General features: G+C 36.0%; 1 protein-coding gene across 2 annotated transcripts in view; it reads left to right on the top strand.

Annotated features, from left to right (window-relative positions):
* The window catches only part of LOC126968419 (phytanoyl-CoA dioxygenase, peroxisomal-like), a 34681-nt gene extending 21450 nt beyond the window's left edge, over positions 1 to 13231 (top strand). For both annotated transcript variants that reach the window (XM_050813445.1, XM_050813444.1), the window contains one exon: positions 11160 to 13231. In XM_050813445.1, coding sequence (XP_050669402.1) covers positions 11160 to 11213 — 54 coding nt within the window. In that variant the 3' untranslated portion in view covers positions 11214 to 13231. The remainder of the gene's footprint in view (positions 1 to 11159) is intronic.
* The last annotated feature ends 9056 nt before the right edge of the window (positions 13232 to 22287 follow it).

The raw sequence follows: 22287 nt of genomic DNA, 5'->3' as shown, positions 1-22287 counted from the left end.
CTGAGGGTGTTCGCTTTATTCCCAGTCCGTGGTGTGATTAAGAAAATCGTGTATGCTATATTAACCTTTCCCACACAAACGTTTTTTAACAATTCTTTTAAATCGATTTCGGCTTTGGCAAGCAGACACACAACACCAAACCATGGCCTTAACGTTTATAAGTTGAAAGGTATCCGTATCTCATTCTCACACCAAATATGTTTCACAATAATAAAATCACAAAAACACTATTCGCAAGCTTGATGACATGACAGATCTTTGTTTATTTGTCCCAAAAGTTGACATTGGGCCAAACAAATAAATGGGTTACGCGATAGAGATGCAAGATCAATAGCTTTGTCCCGTTCTATCTCAGCCTTAGTTGTACATCGCTTGTCCTTTCTATTTGTAATGAAGTTACCGACGCTACTTCTGTAGCGTTAATATTCTAAGTTTTACACCTATTTTTTTACTTAGATTTTATTCAATTCTTCAAATGTGTGGCATACTTGTAAAAAGTCAAGCATTTTAATACAGGAAATAAATTGCCCTGTATTTTTCCCGGGGCGTAAAAAGAATAGGGGAGTCTCAGGCATGGGGGTGTCGTAAGAGGCGACTAAGGGCTTTTTAGAAGTTGGAGAGTCACGCTGCCGTCTTTTGACGTCAGCACAGGTCGTCCGGGTTAATTACCACACTCGCACAGAATACCGGCGTGAAGTAGCGGCCTAGTGCCGCTATGTTTCGCATAGGTTAGTGTCGAGGACCGGTGGCCATCCAGTAAATTTTTTTTTTTTTTTATTTATTTATTGGTCTTCCAGCGATTTTACATAAAAATATTTTTTAAACACTTAACAATTTAAATTACATGTGCAGGGTATGCAAAATCATTTAAAGGTAAACACTACATGCTAATTTCGCTTATCGATACATTATTACAAATCTAAAAGTGAGTTAAAAACTAAAACCGGTGAAAAAAAAGTAGTTAGATAGTTAGAAACAAATAATAAGCGTTTTAATTACATACAACTAAGTATAAGAAAAATCTTAATCTAAGCTAAGAAATTATACAATAAAATAAAATACACTAATCTTTAATTAAAATATATTACCTATGTTATAACTAACAGAGCAAAGTAATCTATCACAATCATAACTGGCTGACTAGATTGCTGATAACTAATTTACGAATAGTGTTAGGGGTATCAATATTTATATCAATTAGTGAACTGAATTTATTATATACTTTACACAAGCGGATAGTGCAGTTGGCGCCAAAGACTGTTCTAGTGCATGGAGGCACGACCGGAGTAATTGCAGTTCGGGGATATCTGCGTGGTACTCGGAAATTAATTTTACGTAGTAAACTGGGGCAGTCTAAATTGTTTCTTAGCAATTTATATAAAAAATTTAAGTAAAAAAATTCTCTTCTTTGTTCAAGAGTCATCATGTTAAAGTGTTCTAATCTTTTTTTATAGAACACCACCGTTTTGTTAATATTCGCTGAGTATGATAGATGCCACATGAACCTTTTCTGCACACGCTCCAGTCTTAAATAGTGTGTAGAATAATGTGGGCGCCAAACAACGCTACAATACTCTAAATGACTGCGGACAAGGCTGTTGTAAAGACAGATTTTTGTTTTGGCATCTTTAAAATTTCGACCTTGTCGCATAATAAAACCTTATAATTTTGACGGTTTGCTTATTACAATTTCTATGTGGTAGAGATAAGTCAATTTCCTATCAAGCATAACACCCAAGTCCCTTATGAGTTCAACTTCTTTAAGAGTATTACCATACAGTTCATACCTTGTCGGAATAATATTATTTTTGCGAGTAAATTTAATATGCACACATTTTCTGCAGTTGAGTTGCATGCCATTAGATTCACACCAATTGGTAAGTTTATTTAGATCGTCCTGTAATAGAATCGAATCACTTGGTGAAGAAATTGTTCTCGTTATATTTAAGTCATCGGCATATAAATATGGTGTGCAGTGTTCAAAACAAGAAACAATGTCGTTCACAAATATATTAAATAAAATTGGGCCAAGATGTGAACCTTGTGGTATACCTGATGTTACCAGATTAGTTGAAGAGCTAAATCCATTAATGACTACATAAAACGAACGGTCTTGTAAGTATGATGAAAGCCACTTCAGCACTGGCCCTGAAAACCCATATAATGATAATTTTCCAATGAGTACTCCATGTGGAACTTTATCAAATGCCTTTTTAAATTCGGTATATATGGTATCCACCTGCTTCTGCGAGTCAATAGCTTCTGATAATGAAGATGTGAAACTAACCAAATTAGTTGTGGTAGACCTACCTGGCAAAAATCCATGTTGATGCTCAGACATGAAACGTTTGAAATGCATTTGAATTGTCGGACAAACTAAAGATTCAAAGACCTTTGCAAAAACCGAAAGAATCCTGGCCTGTAATTGTGTATGTCTTTCTCGTCTTCACTCTTATATATTGGAACAACTTTTGCTTGTTTCCATAAAGCTGGAAAACTACCCGAATTAAGCGAGGTTTTAAAAATAAGATATAAAGGTGAAGTTAAGCTTGATGCACAATTTTTTATGAATGCCGGTGGTACATTGTCCGGTCCCGCACCTTTTGCAATATCGAGACTTTTCAGCTTTTTATAGATGTCATTCTGTTTTATTTCTATGCCTGCAAGATTTTCACTAACGTCCAGATAGAGAATCTTTCGTAAATAAGATAATGAGTCTAACTTACAAGAACTATTTGATTCATCATATACCGAAGCAAAATAACTAGAGAACATATTGCAAATTTCCAATCCGCTAGTTGAGGTTTTAATTCCGTTACTCATTGCAGCTGGATATGAGTTAAAATTACTACGTTTACTCTTTAGGAACGTCCAAAATGCGTTCGGATTTTTCTGAATTTTCTTTTCCAGGTCTTCATTAAAATTTTTATAGGAATCACGCGTAATTTTCTCACAGCGATCACTAAGCACTCTTAGTTCTATTTCATCCATTGGATTATTATATTTTTTAAATCGTTTTAGCATTTTGTATTTTTCTTTAATTCTTTTTACAACTTTATGATTCATCCATGAAGGGTACCTACTGCTTTTAAATTTTTTTAAGGGAACATAATCTGTGATAGCAACCTGTAAAATCTCGTAGAATACTTTAACCATTTCATTTATATCACCTCGGTTCAATATCGTATCCCATTCAATTCCCTTCAAGTACTCATTAATGGAATCATAATCGGCTTTATAAAAATTGTACCGCTCGTTTGAAGTATTAGTCGCAAGTCTATGTTGTCTCGTATAAGGAATACTAATTTCAAGGGGGGGATGCATTGGATCAATATTACTAATTGGATTATAAGAGTAACTGACGGAACATACAGGTAAATCTACGAGTACAAGATCAAGTGTCTTTTGCCTATTATTTTACATTGCCTTATGTTACATTGGCGCAGGCCATTTCCTGATATAAAATCCAGTAATCTCTGAGCTGGGGGTATGTTATAGTCAGCTGGGTTTAAAGATGCATTCCATGAAATACAGCTAAGATTAAAGTCGCCAATTATACATGTTAACATATTATGTTGCTCTGAAACTCTATTGCAGTTATTTAAAAAAATATCGAACAATTTCTTATTTACAGGAGGTGGAATATATATACTACAAAATGCTATATGGCGTATACTGTTAAAATGGGGCACATCTACAACCACCCACAAATCTTCACAATTGCTTTCCCGGTTACAAACTCTGTTTGAAATTATATTGGTCTTGATAGCGATTAGAACGCCCCCACCATCAGACTTAATGTTAAGCTTTGCAGTCTCTCTGTCTCTTCGATACACGGTGTAACGAGTGTCAAACAATTCACTACTTGAGATTGAGCTATTCAACCAGGTTTCAGTCAAAATAATAATGTCATAATTATTAACTGCTATGTTACGGTAAACATCTTGGGTTTTGGTTCTTAGTCCGCGAACATTCTGGTATAACATATTAATCGAAGCGCCTTTTTAGGATTATGACACCATTACGTGACCTCAACCTTACACTCTAACTTAAATTACTAAGAAAGTCTATGCTTTTTATTACTTTGTAATCAGAAATATCGTCCTTGCGCATTAGTATACGACCATTTCGAACCCAAACATATTTATAACCTTTTTCTTTGGCTTTAAGTCTCGCCACGGCATGTAGAGCTTTATTCTCAGGTGACAGATGCTCCATGACATAAATTGGTTGTTTTTCCCCACTTACCCCGATTCCAATGTGAGAGGTGTTCAATTTATCTCTAGGGTTGGTTTTATTATACTTTATCACTGCTGCCAAAACAGTGTCCCTAGTAAGCGGAGAATTGAATTGCACTATGACAGATCTCGGTCGAGTACTTTGACGATTTACCTTTGCAACTCTCATTACATTCATAATTTTGTCAGTAGCTATATCTAACCCTATTACACTGCCCAGCTGCTCCACAATTTTGGTCAGATTTTCATTTTTTCTTTCAGGAACACATTGCAATTCCAGGTTGTTGTATCTAGATCGCTGTTCAAGTTCGTTAACACGTGTGTTTAGGGTATTAATAGTCGCCTCTAGTTTGGCATTATATTCTTTAAGATCCTTCACAGCTATTTGATTTACGCGTGTTTGTTCTTTCTTTCAAGAAATCCTCGTACTGGTTGTTTATAAAATTTATAGAATTTTTCATGTCTGTGATTTCTTCCCTTATTACTTTCAATTCACTATTTAGTACGCTTTTTATGGAAGTCCGCATCTGTGTTAGCATTTCTTTCATTTCGGCCCGTACAGTTTCTTCCAGCTGAGATGATTTTTCTGTTTCTGGTGACGAAACTGCTACTCTTTTGGTCGATCTTTTCGTGACACTTTTGTCATAGGCTAAAAGGGTGTCTTTAGTACGCACGGGTGTGTTCTCACTGTTGGATTTCGGCCTTCTTGACATACAAGCGGGACACGTCCAGTCATTCGTGGAATCTGTATCTGTGCTAAATTGCCCGGTCGACTTCAAACACGCACGGTGGTATCCGTTTTTACATTTTGTGCAACACAAATAATCTTCTTCATCATTTACTTTGTTACAACAGTTCATGTGAAGCTTGGACATTTTTAAACTTCTTTAATTTAATTTAATTCAATTAATTTTAGCGTTACTTTTTAAAGTACTGTGATGAACTCAACAATCAATTTATTAATAATAAAAAAAACCAGGGGCTCGAACCCCTGACTATGCCTTTACAGTCAAAGAGTTGCCCGCGGAGCTATCTGGCTATGACTTACTACGTTGAAATTGTTGTACGTAATACCACACTAATCATATTTTTAAGTGGATAATCGCAAAAAATCTCTCTAGAGTTCAATGACCGATCACAACATTCGCAATAACAGAATAATTTTATAATCTTAGAATTTGCATCACATTGAATCACTGTTACAGAATTAGTGTTTAATTTTTACTAACTATCAATCGGTTTTGTTGTTTTAACTTCACTTTCAAAACAATAACTTGACAAGAACACGAACACACGTCTTACTTACACGGCGTACGCACGCACAAGAAAAGAGTAAAAAGAATAGCGGAGCCCCAGGCATGGGGGTGTCGTAAGAGGCGACTAAGGGCTTTTTAGAAGTGGGAGAGTCACGCTGCCGTCTTTTGACGTCAGCACAATCGGGCCAGACTCGTCCGGGTTAATTACCACACTCGCATAGAATACCGGCGTGAAGTAGCGGCCTAGTGCCGCTATGTTTCGAGGCTAGTGTCGAGGACCGGTCGCCATTCGAACTTGGGTTGTGGCGCTGAGCACAAAGGATCGAAACTGCACAGTTCTTTAGAGGAAATACAACCGTGCCTCCAGATTTTTTACGCAAGTTCTGGTCGTTGTCGAAAGCTGCTCTTGGTAACTTCAGCCAGCCGTCCATGCCGCCGTTGCACATGAGGAATGACACCCTGGCCCATACGGCAAAAGAGAAAGCCGATCTCTTGTGCACTCTTTTCGCCTGCAACTCGACTCTTGACGACAACGGAAAAACACCGCCGACCATCCCGCAGTGTCAGAGCTCTATGCCTGAAGTACAGTTCAGACAGAAAACTGTTAGGCGAGCTCTGTTTTCGTTGAACGTCAGGAAGCCGAGCGGGCCGGATGGTATTTCTCCAATCGTGCTTAGGACGTGTGCCCCTGAGGAAAAGAAAAAGGAGACAGTTCGGATCCGGCAAACTACAGGCCTATTGCTATTACCACCCTGCTCTCCAAAATCATGGAGAGCATTATTAGCCATCCGCTCTTGGTATACCTAGAGGGTCACCAGTTGATCATCGACCGACAATACGGGTTTTGCCATGGTCGGTCGGCAGGTGATCTTCTGTTATACCTGACACATAGATGGGCTGCGGCTATTGAAAGCAAGGGGGAAGGCCTGGCAGTTAGCCTGGATATAGCGAAGGCCTTTGATCGTGTATGGCACAAGGCGCTCCTCTCCAAACTTCCATCATTTGGGCTTCCCGAGAGCTTGTGCAAGTGGACCTCCAGCTTCCTCACTGGGCGTAGCATACAGGTCGTTGTCGACGGATGTTGCTCGAACCCGAAGCCCGTGAATTCTGGAGTGCCCCAAGGCTGTGTGCTGTCTCCCACGCTGTTTCTTCTGCATATCAATGATATGTTGGACACCTCCAACATTCATTGTTATGCAGACTACAGCACTGGTGATGCCATATACACGGGCCATGCAGGTGTCTCTCGGGAAATCGTCGACCAGTGCCAGGAGAAACTTGTGTCTTCTATCGATTCCTCTCTTGAGAAGGTCGCGGAATGGGGAAAATTGAACCTTGTCCAATTTAACCCCCAGAAGACTCAAGTTTGCGCGTTGACCACAAAAAAAACCCCATTTGTCGTATCACCGCTCTTCAACAACACTTCCCTCAAAGCCTCGCTTAGTATAGGAATACTGGGTCTCGAAATCTCGAGCGATTGCCAATTTCGTGGTCATCTGGAAGGCAAAGCCAAATTGGCTTCAAAGAAACTGGGCGTCATTAATAGAGCACGGCAATACTTCAAGCCGGCCCACATACTAGCGCTCTACAAAGCGCAGGTCCGGCCACACATGGAGTATTGCTGTCATCTCTGGTCTGGCGCACCCCAGTATCAGCTCGATCCATTTGACCGCGTGCAACGCAGAGCAGCTCGAATTGTCGGGGACCCAGTGCTCTGTGAACGGCTGGATCACTTGGCGTTGCGTAGAGACGTCGCTTCATTGTGTGTCTTCTACCGCGTTCATCACGGAGAGTGTTCCGAAGAGCTGTTTAACCTTATTCCTGCCGCCGAATTCCACCTAAGCACGACACGCCACAAGTTAGAATATCATCCTCACCATCTGGATGTGTGGCGGTCCTCCAAAGTGCGGTTTTCAAGGAGCTTTCTTCCACGTACTACAAAGCTGTGGAATGAGCTTCCTTGTGCGGTGTTACAGGGACGAAACGACATGGGTACCTTCAAAAAAAGCGCGTACACCTTCCTTAAAGGCCGGCAACGCTCCTGTGATTCCTCTGGTGTTGCAAGAGATTGTGGGCGGCGGTGATCACTTAACAACAGCTGACCCGTACGCTCGTTTGTTCTCCTATTCCATACAAAAAAAAGGAAATATTAATGGGTGAAATAAAATAGAGATAGACAGTCAAATATTTACTTTTGTGTCTTAAGTATTATACGGGTGATGATGGGATAGAGGCCTGACATGATTTGTAAAAGTACATCATATCCAAAAAAATAATAATATCGGAATTTGTATCTGTGATTACAAATTTACATTATTCGGATAGGTCGCGGGCAGCATATATAGTCATCATCATAGCCTATTCATTAGCCAGTCACATGATCTAACGAACACACAAAGTTCTCGAGGAGTAGGAGCAGACACAGACTGACAGCCAGATAGACCAACAAGAATTAAAAAATCGTATAATGATATTATTTATCCACAAATAAAATTTGAAAAACAAAATTTTATGAACGATGCGGGATTCGAATCCACGACCTCCGTCGTTCCGTGCCGGTGCTCTAAGCAACTGAGCTAACCGTTTGAGTACCACCTCGTTATAAAATTCTGTTTGCTTTGTTCAACTCTCAGGTTGTGGCTTCGTCTACAGGATCTACTTTACAGTTAATAACCTGCTATTGATATTATTTATCAAAAAATTTTACAATTTAAATGTAATTACAGATGGGGACTAGATATTTATATTATAACCCTGACTTACTTGATAAAGTTTCTTTGCATTTATATGAAAGCTCAGACATTTTTTTTCTCAAAGTTTATTATCATTTTATTACCGTATACATATTATATGTGTTTCGATGACTTTTCCATCCCGTTGCTGTTGAAATTCGGGGACTTCTAATAAAAAAAAAGCTTGAAGCAGTTTTGGCAGTCCAGAGCGACGTGTATTTTTGGCATTTGAGTTGCCGGATCTAAAACGCATCGACCAAATGATAATAAGACTGCATAGTCCGGTCAATATAGACATTAGAAATAACAAAAATTGCCGGAGGGCCAGATTTTGGTGGAGAGCTAGGGATTACCATTACAAATAAAGTTTAAAACTCCCCATAGATTCTATGTGTGCTACAAAAGTTATTTGGGGTCAAAGGTCAATATTTGAGGTTTTTTTGGATTATTCTCGAAAACGGTAAGTTTCATCAAAATAAAACTTCAGACCAAAAACCTTAGTCTGGCCATCAATTCTGGTTCAATTAAAAATAAACAAAATATTACATTTGGCACCTGTAATTTTTATAATATTCTCATTTTGGCGCCCACACATTTTTACAATATTATACAGTATTAAAATGGAGTGGGGTGATAAAGAGAACCCAATCGCTGTGATTGCATTACACAACGTAGGTATGGAGCCAAATGCAATTTCTAAAATTCTCCATACGCTTGATATTAGTAAAATATTTGTGTACCGTGCTATTAAAAGGTACAATGAGACGTCCTCTGTTTGTGACAGAAAAAGATCTGACAGTCCACGTAGTGTTCGTACAAAAAAGGCGGTCAAAGCAGTAAGGGAAAAAGTTCGAAGAAATTCTGTCCGAAAGCAAAAGATTTTATCTCGGGAGATGAAGATAGCCTAGAACCTAGAACCATGTCGCGTATTGTAAAAGATGACTTAAGACTTGCAGCCTATAAGAGGGCATATAGGGTAGTAAAATCGAAACAACTACTGAAGCGGTACGCAAAGGGAGGTCACAGAAAAATTTTGTTTACGGATGAGTATTTTTTTTTAAATTGAGCAGTATTTCGCCCTGTACTTCCCAGGGCGTAAAAAGAATAGGGGAGTTCCAGGCCCAAGGGTGTCGTAAGAGTCGACTATCGGCTTTTTAGAAGTGGGAGAGTCACGCTGCCGTCTTATCTTATTCTTAATTGCGGTGATCCTTATTTCAATTCCAAAAATGCTGAGTGGGTGTCCTTTTCATGACATCCTATTTTTAATTTGGTAATTTTACTATGTATATAATTTCGACGTCAGCACAGCCAGACTCGTCTGGGATAATTACCACACTCGCACAGTGTCGAGGACCGGAGGCCATCACCTCACCTCACCTCACCACCACCATAATTTTTTGCTTCATGCCCGGGTATGTGTGTACGTTAGGGAGAATATCTACTGTCGCCTTCTCGGAAATTTTAAGAGTAGGGACCTGTCTACTCTCTGGCTCTGTGTAGATTTTGAGGACCGCGTCCGCATCTATGCGTATATCTACGAGTCATATACTGGTAACGCAGAAACGTGTCATCTCACGGGCTGCGTTCAATCGGCTATTGACGACGTGCCTGCACAAATCCCCTCCGCTGAAATCGTATTCTTGAGTGATTTTAACGGGCACAATGCCCTTGGCTTGGGTCATGTACCACAGACTACGCAGGGCGATCTGTGCATAATTTTGCATTGGCGTATGGTCTGTCCCAATTGGTTGAGTCGCCAACGCGGCTCCCAGATAGGGATAGCCACATGCCGTCCTTATTAGATCTTCTGCTGACTACACATCCCGATAGTTACCAGGTCTCTGTGGACGACGTATCAACCCTGGCAAATACGGCAAGAGAGAAAGCCAATCTTCTGTTCGCTCTTTTTGCCTCAAACTCGACTCTTGACGTCAACGAAAAACACCGCCGACCATTCCGCGGATTCAAAGCTCTATGCCTGAAGGACGGTTTGGAAAGAAAACTGTTCGGCGAGCTCTGTTATCGTTGGACGTCAGGAAGTCGAGTGCCCCGGATAGTATGTCGCCAATCGTGCTTAGAACGTGTGCCCTTGAGTTGACTACAAAAGGCGTAGTCCCTAACTCATGGAAGTCAGCTCTTGTCCATCTGATCCAAAAAAAAAATGGAGACAGTTCGGATCCAGCAAACTACAGGCCTATTGCTATTTCCTCCCTACTCTCCAAAATCATGGAGAGCTTAATTAACCGCCAGCTCTTGGCATATCTAGACTCTAGAGGGTCACGAGTTGATCAACAACCGACAGTATGGGTTTCGACATGGTATGTCGATAGGCGATCTTCTGGTATTCTGCTGACTACACATCCCGATAGTTACCAGGTCTCTCTGGACGACTATACTATACTAGACGTATACTAGCTGACCCTGCAAACGTTGTATTGCCATATAAAGTAATGAAATATAGTTCAATAATTTTAATTTATGGGGTATGAAAAATAGATAACGACCGATTCTCAGACCTTCCAAATATATCGTACATAAAATTTATCGTACTACAATAATTATTATATTCGATTGCCATCTTGCAACCGTATTGCGGATGGTTGGATGGAACAGAATAATATAAAACGCAATACAAAAATAGTTGCAGATTGTAGAAGGGCGAAAATTTTAAGTTGTATGTATTTTTCAATGCTGAATCACAATAAAAAAAAAGTTTGTCAAAAACATAAAAAAAAATATATCTAGGTATGGGTCACCCTTATCATTTAGAAGTATGAAAAATAGATGTTGGCCGATTCTGGTTTAGCCGTTGCGGAGGAGTTTGGTAACAAACACCGAGACACGAGAATTTTATATATAATATTAAGGTTAGCCACATGTAAATGTATTTCGTGATTAATACTTTAGAAAGCTGATAGATTTTTGTATTTCAGGATACTTGGCGTTTTAAGAGCAAGCAAGTACTCGGTGTGCGGTCCAACTTATAGATGTTGAGTTGAGTCAGCTGAAACGATTGTTCATCATCACCAACCAACAAAAACCGCTGCAGTCAACTAGGAATTGATATACAATTTTGTTATAGTTATTTATGCAACTGTTGTGTAATAAGGGGTATTAAAACACGAATGTGGGTATAACGGTGATAATAGTATCACATGAGTGTTTTAATACCTAATTATCAACAGTTGCATACAAGACTTTATCTACACCCAGAATATGAATCCTCTAAAAGATTCTGAAACAGTTAGCTTACTGCTAACATTAAAACAGCCAGCCCTATAATAATATATAATATCATCCCTTACTGATTATATACAAATAAACTAAGTATTAATTAAAGAATTATTAATTTTAGTAGTAATTTACATTTTGTATAGTGCAATTATTAAAATTTACTTAAATATTATGCTATTTTGCAGTGTTTAAAATATCCGGCGGTGTGCTGTCAAAACTTGAATGGCTAATTTTTTCAAGAATAGTGGCGGGGTTTCGAATAACCCACTTTTTTTTTTACGGCGAGCCATGTTCTGGTAGTGTGGAACGCGCGTAAACGAAAATGTTCTTTTTTTGAAATTCATACAGATACCACGCATCGAGCAATAAGAATGTGGCTGTTTGTTGAAACTCCATGTGCATGAAGGGATCGATAAAGAAAACCAAGGAGTGTTGTTATGAAATTCAGTACAACATTACAACACTCGTTTGGATGATGTAATGGTTATAAGGACATTGGGTGTTTGAATGTTGGTAATAAGCTAACTGTTTCAGAATCTTTAATAGAGGATTTAAAGCATGGGTGTAGATAAAATAAATTATATACACACATCAATGTGTTATTGTTAAATATCATAGGAATATATTATCGTGGGGTAAAAAGTAAATAAGTATATTTTAAATAAATGTTATTCTATTGATATAGTTATATAGTAATAAGCAGTTTTTTTGGGAATGACCGCTCATAAAAAAAAAACTGAATTTTATATGTCTGTGGTAGTAAATTATGCCCGAAATGGCACGAAATGATCTACAGTATTGCCAGCTTATGGATGTTTGAATTCCGCAATATTGGAACTTGAAACAATATTAGTTTATTTAACGTTTTTATGGAATGCATTCATTCACCAGTAGAATTTACTGCATGTGCAGAGTTGGTACGGATCTATATCAAATATTAACGTTTATGTGGTAAAGGTTACTATAACATAAAATATTGTTAGTAATTCTCAGTTTTAACGTAATATTGAGATTAATAAGGAACAATTTGTTAGTTTAAAGTGATTTTCCTTACTCGTGATACTCCCGAGATACTTCTGGGATTAGCAGTAGATGCTGTAGATGGAGCCACAACCTGATGGTTGAACAAGGTATACCATAATTTACTATTCATGCGTACTCGAATGGTTGGCTGGCTCAGTTGGAAAAAGCGCTCGGACGGGACCCGAGAGTTCGCGGGTTCGAGTCCCGCATTTGTGATAAATTATGTTTACAAATTTAATTTTGCTTAATTAATAAGAAAGTTAATTAAATAAACGTATAAAATACGTCAATCGGCAATGTTATCTGAAATATGAATGACTCATGCCTCAATTATCATCACTGCGCCGCGTGTCTTTTATTTTCATGGGATAAATTTTTAGAAATTGTTTTTTCTCTCCTCACTATTATACTCAGTAATGATGTAGCTGATAAAATATTTTTTGTAAATTTATAATAGTGGTGCGGACGACATATGACCTTTAGCAATAGAGTAATTGGCACTGTAGTGCTAACCGGGCGATTTGATGCCACAATATGCTACATGGCATGTTGAGATGCGTTAGGCTAAAACCATGTGATATTTTAAGTGTTTATTATTGTATATAATAATATTCCATATGTGGAATAGATATTTTTTTATATTTTGGCTTATACTGGTAATGGTGTTAGGAATTTCGTTAAATTATTTAATAAGGTTATCTGTGTGTTTTATACTTACATATTTTTATATTAAAGGACATCTTGTAAAGCGTTTGTTTTATTTTTTTAAATCCCCCGCGCGTAATAATCCCCTTTTGTTATTTGAATAATCGTTTTCTAGGTAAAGATGAATTAGAATCCAGATTTAATGTTTTTTAGTCGATCTTCAATCTGAATTTCAATTCGTTAAAATTATTTCTCACATTCATCATATTACCAATACATAACGTATTAAGATTACAAAACTTATTGGGCTCTTGGAACATCCTGAAAAAATATAAAGTATATATATATATATACTAGCGGATCCGACAGACGTTGTCCTGTACACACGTGTTAAATTAGACTATACGAAACGACAGTATTGAGAATCTAAACCAACCTCAAATTCACTGGAATACTAAAAAAATCATCAAAATCGGTCCACCCATTTAGGAGGTAGTTCAATTGTGAATCTAAACCATCCTCGAATTCACTTGAACACACACAGAAAATTTCAACAGCAGTTCACTGTCAAAATACGTACAGAAGAATTATATATATGAAGATAAAAAAAATATGCACTTTCAATGTCATTTTTAGGTCTAGATTGACTGGACTTTAATATGGAGCTGTAACTTCGTTTACACGAGATACATTCATGCGGAGATCGAAAAATCAGTTTCAATAATCAGATTAACATTAACTATTAATGTTAAAGTTTCCCTCACGTATTAAGATCCAAGCACGTGTCGGACGCACGTACTGGATTATCCCTCTTGTGGTTCTAACACCAGATATAAATATAAGCTTTCATAAATAAGCTTTACTATGCATTATTCATATATTTATTAATTACGGTATCGTCCTGGGGTAGACCTTGCCGTAGCATAGGTAGGCTACCTTCTATTATATTATTATTTATTTATCTATACGGGACAACTTCAATTCATTTCATATGTACACGGAAGTTATCCTATATTGTAAATATTTTTTTTGTTTGCCTGTCAAATCAAATCAAATCATGTTTTTTTCATGAAAATAAGGGACGAGACGAGCAGGACATACAGCTGATGGTAATTGATGCGCCCTACCCATTATAATGCACTACAATTGCGCTCGTCACCTTGAGACATAACATGTTAAGTCTAATTTGCCCAGTAATTTCACTAGCTACGGCGCCCTTCCGAAGCATAGTAATGTTTACACATTACTGCTTCACGGCAGAAATAGGCACCGTTGTGGTACCCATAATCTAGCCGGCTTCCTGTGTAAAGGAGCCTGATAAAATAACACCATTATTATAATTAAAAAAAATAAGTTAATTAATAATTCTAGTTAGTTTTCAGTTTAGATAAGTAGGGAAGTATCTAACTCACAATAATAAAACACAGTGTAAATGTTGTTATGTTATAAAAAATACTTTTTAAAAACTTACTAAAAAACGCATTGTTTGAAAAGAAAATTGTTAATTTTAAATTTCAACTATTTAACATCAATTCCTGCCTTCGTAATGATAGATGAAAATTATATAAATTAACAAAAATCTTATTTTGCACATAGAAAAATAGAAAAATTTCAGCAAATTAATGTATTGTCATCGGTCTTCGATAAATCTACTAAGTTTGAACGAAATCTGGCCGTTTAAAGTGGTTCAAAATCGCGCCTTAATGTGTCGGTTACAAACAAACATACATACAGGTGAATTGTAAAAAAAGTGTACCTTTGTAAGTATTACCTAGTCAAATAACTGGCATCTTGTAAACCTCCTCCACTGAGAAAAAAGTATGTTTTAGAAGCCACTTTCAAAGTTGTATCTGAATACCGTCGTGGAACTTGCATCTTTCTTGATCGAGTTCGGCAGCCTGTTATAGACAGATCTACCCATTATATAAACTGATCTCCCATTATATGAACTGATTTTCGCAGCTTATGGTCTGGCGTGACCATTAAGAGTACGAGATTGTTGCTGCGTAGAAATCTGGATGTATTAACGCATTTCCTCCGGAAGAGGTTTATATTACGAAAAGTGTACAGCGCTTTTTGATAAATCAGCTCATAAGGCAACTCACGAGACATTGTCCAAGACGCCCACAACTGTCTGACTATTTGCTCAAGTACCTAAAAAGCATTGCCTTTATGCAGTAATTTGGTTCGTGGTAGAATAATAATATTAAAATCATGTTAAAATAAAATTAAATAATGACATTACAATGTCACTAAAACCAAGCCGTTAAATTGTAAGTGAAGTCGATTGACAATCTACCGGTAAATTATAATGTCCACTGACGTGTATAAATACCACTGGACAGGCTATTCCATATATTTGACAGGAAATTTTTTTTGCCTATTTGAAGCGCCATTCGCGAGCGTCCAGAGAATCAATTTTGACGTATAATAAATACTAATGGCTGCGAAGGAACGTACAATACTCTAAAGTATTTTTGGATTTTGAATTAATTTCGATCGTTTTCCGTGTTATTTATACTTCAATAATAATCAACGTTATAAAGCACAAATTTTGTTCATAGTTTCCCACCATAATATATCGATGCTTGCTGAGGTTGTCATCACTAATTTTAGTACTGCAGGCTCTCGCTACATGGCCACCAGCGCCAAAATGGCGACTTTTACATGATCTAAAATCTCATACAAATGTCCATAATTCCATAAAATCGCGACTGTCACTTATAACTTATAATAAACAGTACGCTGAGTTTAATATATTTCACTTATCATAAATGAAGTTTAAAACGAGAATAATAAAATATCATCGTAAAAAGTAATAATAATAATAGGTAACGCATTAAAACGCAGTAATCACACACTCCAACTTTCTCTCTCTCTCTCTCTCACACACACAAACGCTCTTTATTTGTTATTATATTATGTTATTTTTTAGGTAATCTTTTGTGGCTTTACGTAAAACCTACACTAAGATTGTAAAGATAATTGTTGTGTACGCTGTTGATTTCTTTTAATATAATAAATAAACATTTAATCTCATAATAATATGTTAAGAAACCAAACGAAACTCTCCTCATTTTTGCAATTGTTTAAAGTACGCGTGGCATAACTGTCGTTGGCTCAACTTAAAACCAAATCCCCAGAGTCAAGATACATTAAAAAACATCTACCGTGATTGAATCACCGATATAATATAATCTGAACAATATATTTTCAAGTGTAGCTGTACCTACAACCAATAACATCAATTAATACAAATGTCTAATATCTAACTTGTAACGTCGTACCATCGTAGCATTATAGATCGTAGAAATATAAATCGTGAATATTAACTGTAATAAGCGTATGCCGAAAGATTTGTTCTTAAAAGAACATATTATTTTATATACCGTAATATAAGCTCTTATAAGAACCATTTCATAATGCTGTACATCAATTCATAGAATCATGCAGATCACCAGTAGTCATCTCATCGAAGTACAAGCATCGCCACGTTCTCTCGAAGACCGCAGATATACTCACGTGATCAGTCATATGCTCCGCGTTACACAACCTCACAGCAAGGCCGAGCGTACTCTACTAAAGCCTCGCCTCGTTTGTCAACTGTCAACAGTGGAACATGTGCTTAGAGATTTTAGTTATATTTTTAGTGTCTAACTTTACTAAATTGCAGACTTTTGTAATGTATTTGTAGTATAAAGTGTTGTGAACCTTGGTAAATGTTATATTGTGAAAGTGTACAGTATTTACAGTGATAAACTATTATTAAATTTGCAAACAATCACATAGTGAACAAAAAATTTTCATGTACCCTCAATTTTCGTAATAATTGGTATTATTTCGTCGTCAATGCCGTATCCATACAATTGCTAAATAATCATGGTTGGAGAGTGTTTGGCATGTAATATTGGTGTTCTAGTAACACAAAAAAGAATTAGATGCACTAAATGTAATGGTTTATACCACACTGAATGCATATCCTCAAATTCAGTACAAATAGCCCGTATCAATTGGGTGTGTCCTGCATGTACTGCTGTTACTCGGAAGGGTGGTGATAACACTAATACACCTATAAGAGTGCCACTACGTATAGAGACATCGCCGTCGACATCGAGTATAATAAATAATCAAACTGATTGCTCTACCATACTGTCGGAACTTAAATCATTTCGTAGTGAAATGCATTCAAGACTAACCAGTCAGGAGGAGAAGTTTGATGCTTTCAGTAATGGCCTTAATTCCTTGCAGACTGAGTTGGCTGATATGAGGAAAAGTTTTCAGTCACTTCGAACTGATCTCGATTCGGTTATTGAATGTTCAAATAACATAAAAGAAAGCAACAATCGTAATACAGAAGTTCTTAATGACACAGTAAATTCAATTGGAGTCATTCAAAGTCAAATTAAAGAACACAATGACTCATTAGATTTTTTTTCCAAAAAAATTGAGGCACTACAAGTTGAATCTTCATCCCATTCTTATATAATCTCAGATTTAAAGAATGACTCCTCTACTTTCGATCACAATTTCAAATCCCTTCTGAGTAAGGTTATGCAACTGGAACGAATATCAAGAAGCCACAACATAGAAATACAAGCTGTGCCAGAAAGGAAGAATGAAAATTTAAATACAATTATAAAAAAATTATTTGATAAAATATCTGTGTCACTTCCAGATGATGTTGTTATCTCATGCAATCGAGTAGCTAAACGTACTGTATCTGATCGTCCCCGCACCATTGTAGTTACTCTTATGACACCGAAACATCGTGATTTAATTTTTTCAGCGGTTCATAGATATAATAAAGCTAACCCAAAAGAAATGCTTTGTTCTTTGGACCTTGGTATTATAGGAGAAAGAAAGCCAATATATGTCGCTGAAAATCTTTCACCTGAAGCTAAACATCTGCATATGGAAGCAAGAAAAGCCTCAAAAGTTTTGAATTTTAAGTATGTATGGGTCAAATTCGGTAAGGTATACATGAGAAAGGACGAACACTCTCCAGCTATAAATATTAACAGCTTAGATAAGCTCAAAAGCATTTCTTAGATAATAAGCAATTATCACTTTATTTTATTTTTATATATATTTCATATCCTTTCCTGTTGTTTTTAACATTATGTTAATTTATTATCAGAATGTAAACAGATTTAAAACGAAGCTATATGATTTTTATATAAATGTATTAAATAACAACTATGATGTAATATGTTTAACCGAGACTAATCTGAACTCTTCTATTAGGGATAATGAGTTCTTAGACGATCGTTACAATATTTTCAGAAGAGACCGTGATGTTAACACTAGTCATAAAATTACTGGTGGAGGGGTATTGGTTGCTATAAAAAAATGTTTTGTAGCCAATAGGGTTACTGTTTGGGAATGTAACGTTGAATGCATTTGGCTTAATCTTGTTACTAAAAGTGACGATAAGCACAAAACCATAAGTACTAAATTGGGTCTTGTATATCTGCCGCCGGACCTATCTATAGAAAAGTTAAAAATGTTTTATCATAAAACTAGTGATATTCTATCAAACACAGATGAGTCTTTAATTTTACTAGGTGATTTCAATACGCCCAATCTAAACTGGCATATAGATAATGTATCAAAAACTGTAGAGTCTAATTTTGCAATTATGGACACACGAGTTAGATTTTTATTGGACTTAATGTCAATTGGCAACCTTAAACAACATAATTATATTAAAAATAGAAATAATCATACGCTTGATCTATTTTTCTCCCGCCAAATTTCCGTATCACTTGAGCCATCTCAAGCCTTGTCTCGAGAAGATGTACACCATCCTGCCTTTGAGGTCAGTGTGAATCATGGTATATCTAAACCAGTACTTAAATATTGTCAACGTAGTCAGACATTTAATTTTAGGAAGTGTAACTTTGAAAAATGTAAAGAAGAATTTAACAATATCAATTGGCATTCACTTCTCTCATCTACTGACATAGATAATGATCTGGCTAACTTCTATAAAGTTCTAAATAATGTAATTCAAAATAATACACCTTACAAACAGCAACGTAGATCATCCATACCAGTTTGGTTTAACAACTCTTTAATTAAATGTTTAAAGGAAAAGGATAAATATCACCAAAAGTTCAAAAAATATAAAAACCCCCGGGATTATGATACCTTTTCTTTTCTGCGTAAAAGATCAAAGAAAATGATGCAAGATTGTTACATCACTTATATAAGTAATATCGAGTCTAGTCTTAAAAAAGGTAGCAGTAAGTTATTTTGGAATTATGTAAAAAATAAAAATAAATGCTCACTTATTCCACCTACTGTTCAATTAGATAACAGAATTGCTACAGATGGTAACCAGATATGTCAAATTTTTGCAGACTATTTTCACACTGTGTATGAGGCTAATATGTCATGTGATTTTGTTACTAACGCCCATAATAGTAATTTAGACTGTCTCAGCAGTATTGTTGTTCAAATGGATGATGTAAGTAGAGTTATGAAAAACCTAAATCCGAATAAAGGACCCGGTCCGGATGGAATACCATCACATTTCGTTAAATTATGTCATGTTGAACTTTCTGCACCCCTTTCTATTATTTTTAATAAATCCCTATCATCTGGAGCTTTTCCTAAAAAGTGGAAAATTGCTCATGTAATTCCTGTTCACAAATCTGGTGAAAAGACAGATGCTCGTAACTACAGACCTATTTGTATACTTAATTGCTTTGCGAAAATATTTGAACGCGTTATATATAGACATATTTACAACTTTATTAAACCTATGCTGATTCCTGAACAACACGGATTTGTATCATGTAAATCAACAACATCTAACATAACTGAATATATTGACTATCTATTTGAGACCATCGATGACAAGGGACAAGTAGATGTCATATATACAGACTTTCAAAAAGCGTTTGATAAGGTCAACCACGAGCTCTTACTTATAAAGCTAATGGAATGTGGTATACATGGTGATTTAATGCGTTGGATCACGTCATATATTAAAAATCGCACACAAATTGTAGCTATCAACGGATTTTTTTCTGACGCCATTTTGGTTCCATCTGGAGTACCTCAAGGGTCTCATCTCGGTCCTTTATTGTTTGCTTTGTTCATTAATGATGTCTCATCATGTTTTACTTGCAATAGTAGATATCTGTTTTATGCAGATGATCTTAAACTATACAGAAAAATTGAAAACATTGATGGCTGTTTCAATCTACAGCGTGACCTTTCTGCTCTCAGTACTTGGTGCCATAATAATTTAATGAAACTAAATGTTGACAAATGTCATGTTGCCACATTCACTAATAAGATAAATAGCGTAAATTTTTCCTATCACATTTCGAATTCACTTTTAAGTCATAAAGAATTTACTAGAGATTTAGGTGTCATTGTTGATAAAAAACTATCATTCATTGAACACATTGATACTACTGCTGAAAGAGCAAATCGGATGCTAGGTTTTATCTTACGCATTTCAAAACCTTTCAAATGCCAACATAGTGTTGTAATATTATATAAATCTCTGGTTCGTAGTATTTTAGAATATGGTTCAGTAGCATGGTCACCTTTTTATAAAAACCACATTGATACCGTGGAAAATGTTCAGAAACGTTTTTTGAGAATTTTGTGTAACCGTTTCAAACTTAGAAAATCACTGCATAGTTATGAAGCTAGATTAAAATATTTTAATCTAGACTCACTTGAAATGCGCCGTAAATTAATTGATCTAATATACATGTATAAAGTTGTAAATCATCATATTCATACTAAACTGTTGTCCAGGTTTTCACTATACTGTAATCCTTGTAGGACTAGAAATGTAAGGACTTTCTTTGTTCCAACTTCTCGCTTGTGGACATCACATAATGCACCAATTAATAGATTATCTCGTTCATATAATGACTTAGCAAATATCAATAACTGTATTGATATTTTTTCTAATAGTCTGTGCAGTTTTCGACGCCTAGTTTTAGACACTCTGCGCTTGTTAGAGCCTTAGCTTATCTTTATGTGCTTCATATTTATGTTTTTTGAAATATGTATCAGTTTCGCTTTATTGTATGTTATACTTATAGTATGTAGGATATAATTTTAGTTTGTGTGTTTTAAATTTATGTTTATTTTATCTCAGTTAACAAGTTACATGCATTTTCCTAAGTCATGATAGTAACATAAAATTATTTATTGTTTTATATAACTCTTCATTTATTTAAGTTAAATATCACGTGTTACTATCATAAGTGTTTCCATTTAATTGACGTATATGTTAATAATGATTTACTTATACTAGCGTTATTTTGTAATTATTAATACATTGTATGGGAACCAATAAATAAATAAATAAATAAATAAAGCGTCGCGGGGTCGATCACTATTCATTCAATTTTAATCAATGAGCGACTGAGTGGGTGCTCAATGCTCATTGACATCGGATGATCGAGGATCGACGCGAGTTTACACAAGCGCTCGCTGGCCGGCTTACTGCGATAGCATTAGTTTTAGAGCGAGATAGAACACATAATATTATTCTCAATTCTTATTGAATGAAACGTTTAACTATCGGACAAAATGTAAGCTTTAGTATTGGTGTGTATTTTCTAAACTTGTAAATATTATTTGAGTAACAATTGTAATTGGCTAACTAGTTTTAAGGATTTGTATATATATCGTGTAACTGAAGTAAAATATATCTTCCACATATTCCTCACAGTCTTCATACTACTCAAGCAGTTGTTTTATTTAATCTCTAAACGCTCAGCTCTAAACAAGCACAGGGTCACGTGTGTGGACGCCGCTTGCGACATATTAGGGTTTGACATATGCGACAAATGACAATTGATTTTCACAAATGCGGCGCCATTTTGAAATAAATCGTTCATTGATTTCATAGCTAATATCACAGCCGAAATTGCTTTATAGATTTAGTCATTTATTTTTCAGTGTTTAGGCCAAATAAAGAATTACTTGGTTTATGTTGCAGTTGAAATTGAAAATATTGTTTTGTCATGGGTCTTTGGTAAATGTGTAAATATTTATTGTTTTGACTTGGGTGAAAAAATAACCAAGAGACCAGTCGAGATTCCTTTAGATATTATTTATACGTCTAGAATCTAGATAGATTGCTATTAGGCTACGCATGAAAACAGGTCAGGTTTATTACTT

The sequence above is a fragment of the Leptidea sinapis genome, chromosome 15, assembly GCF_905404315.1.
Source record: "Leptidea sinapis chromosome 15, ilLepSina1.1, whole genome shotgun sequence".
NCBI classification, from domain to species: Eukaryota; Metazoa; Arthropoda; class Insecta; order Lepidoptera; family Pieridae; genus Leptidea; species Leptidea sinapis.
Note: the sequence above shows the minus strand (reverse complement) of the source record. Positions and strands in the feature narration are given on the sequence as shown.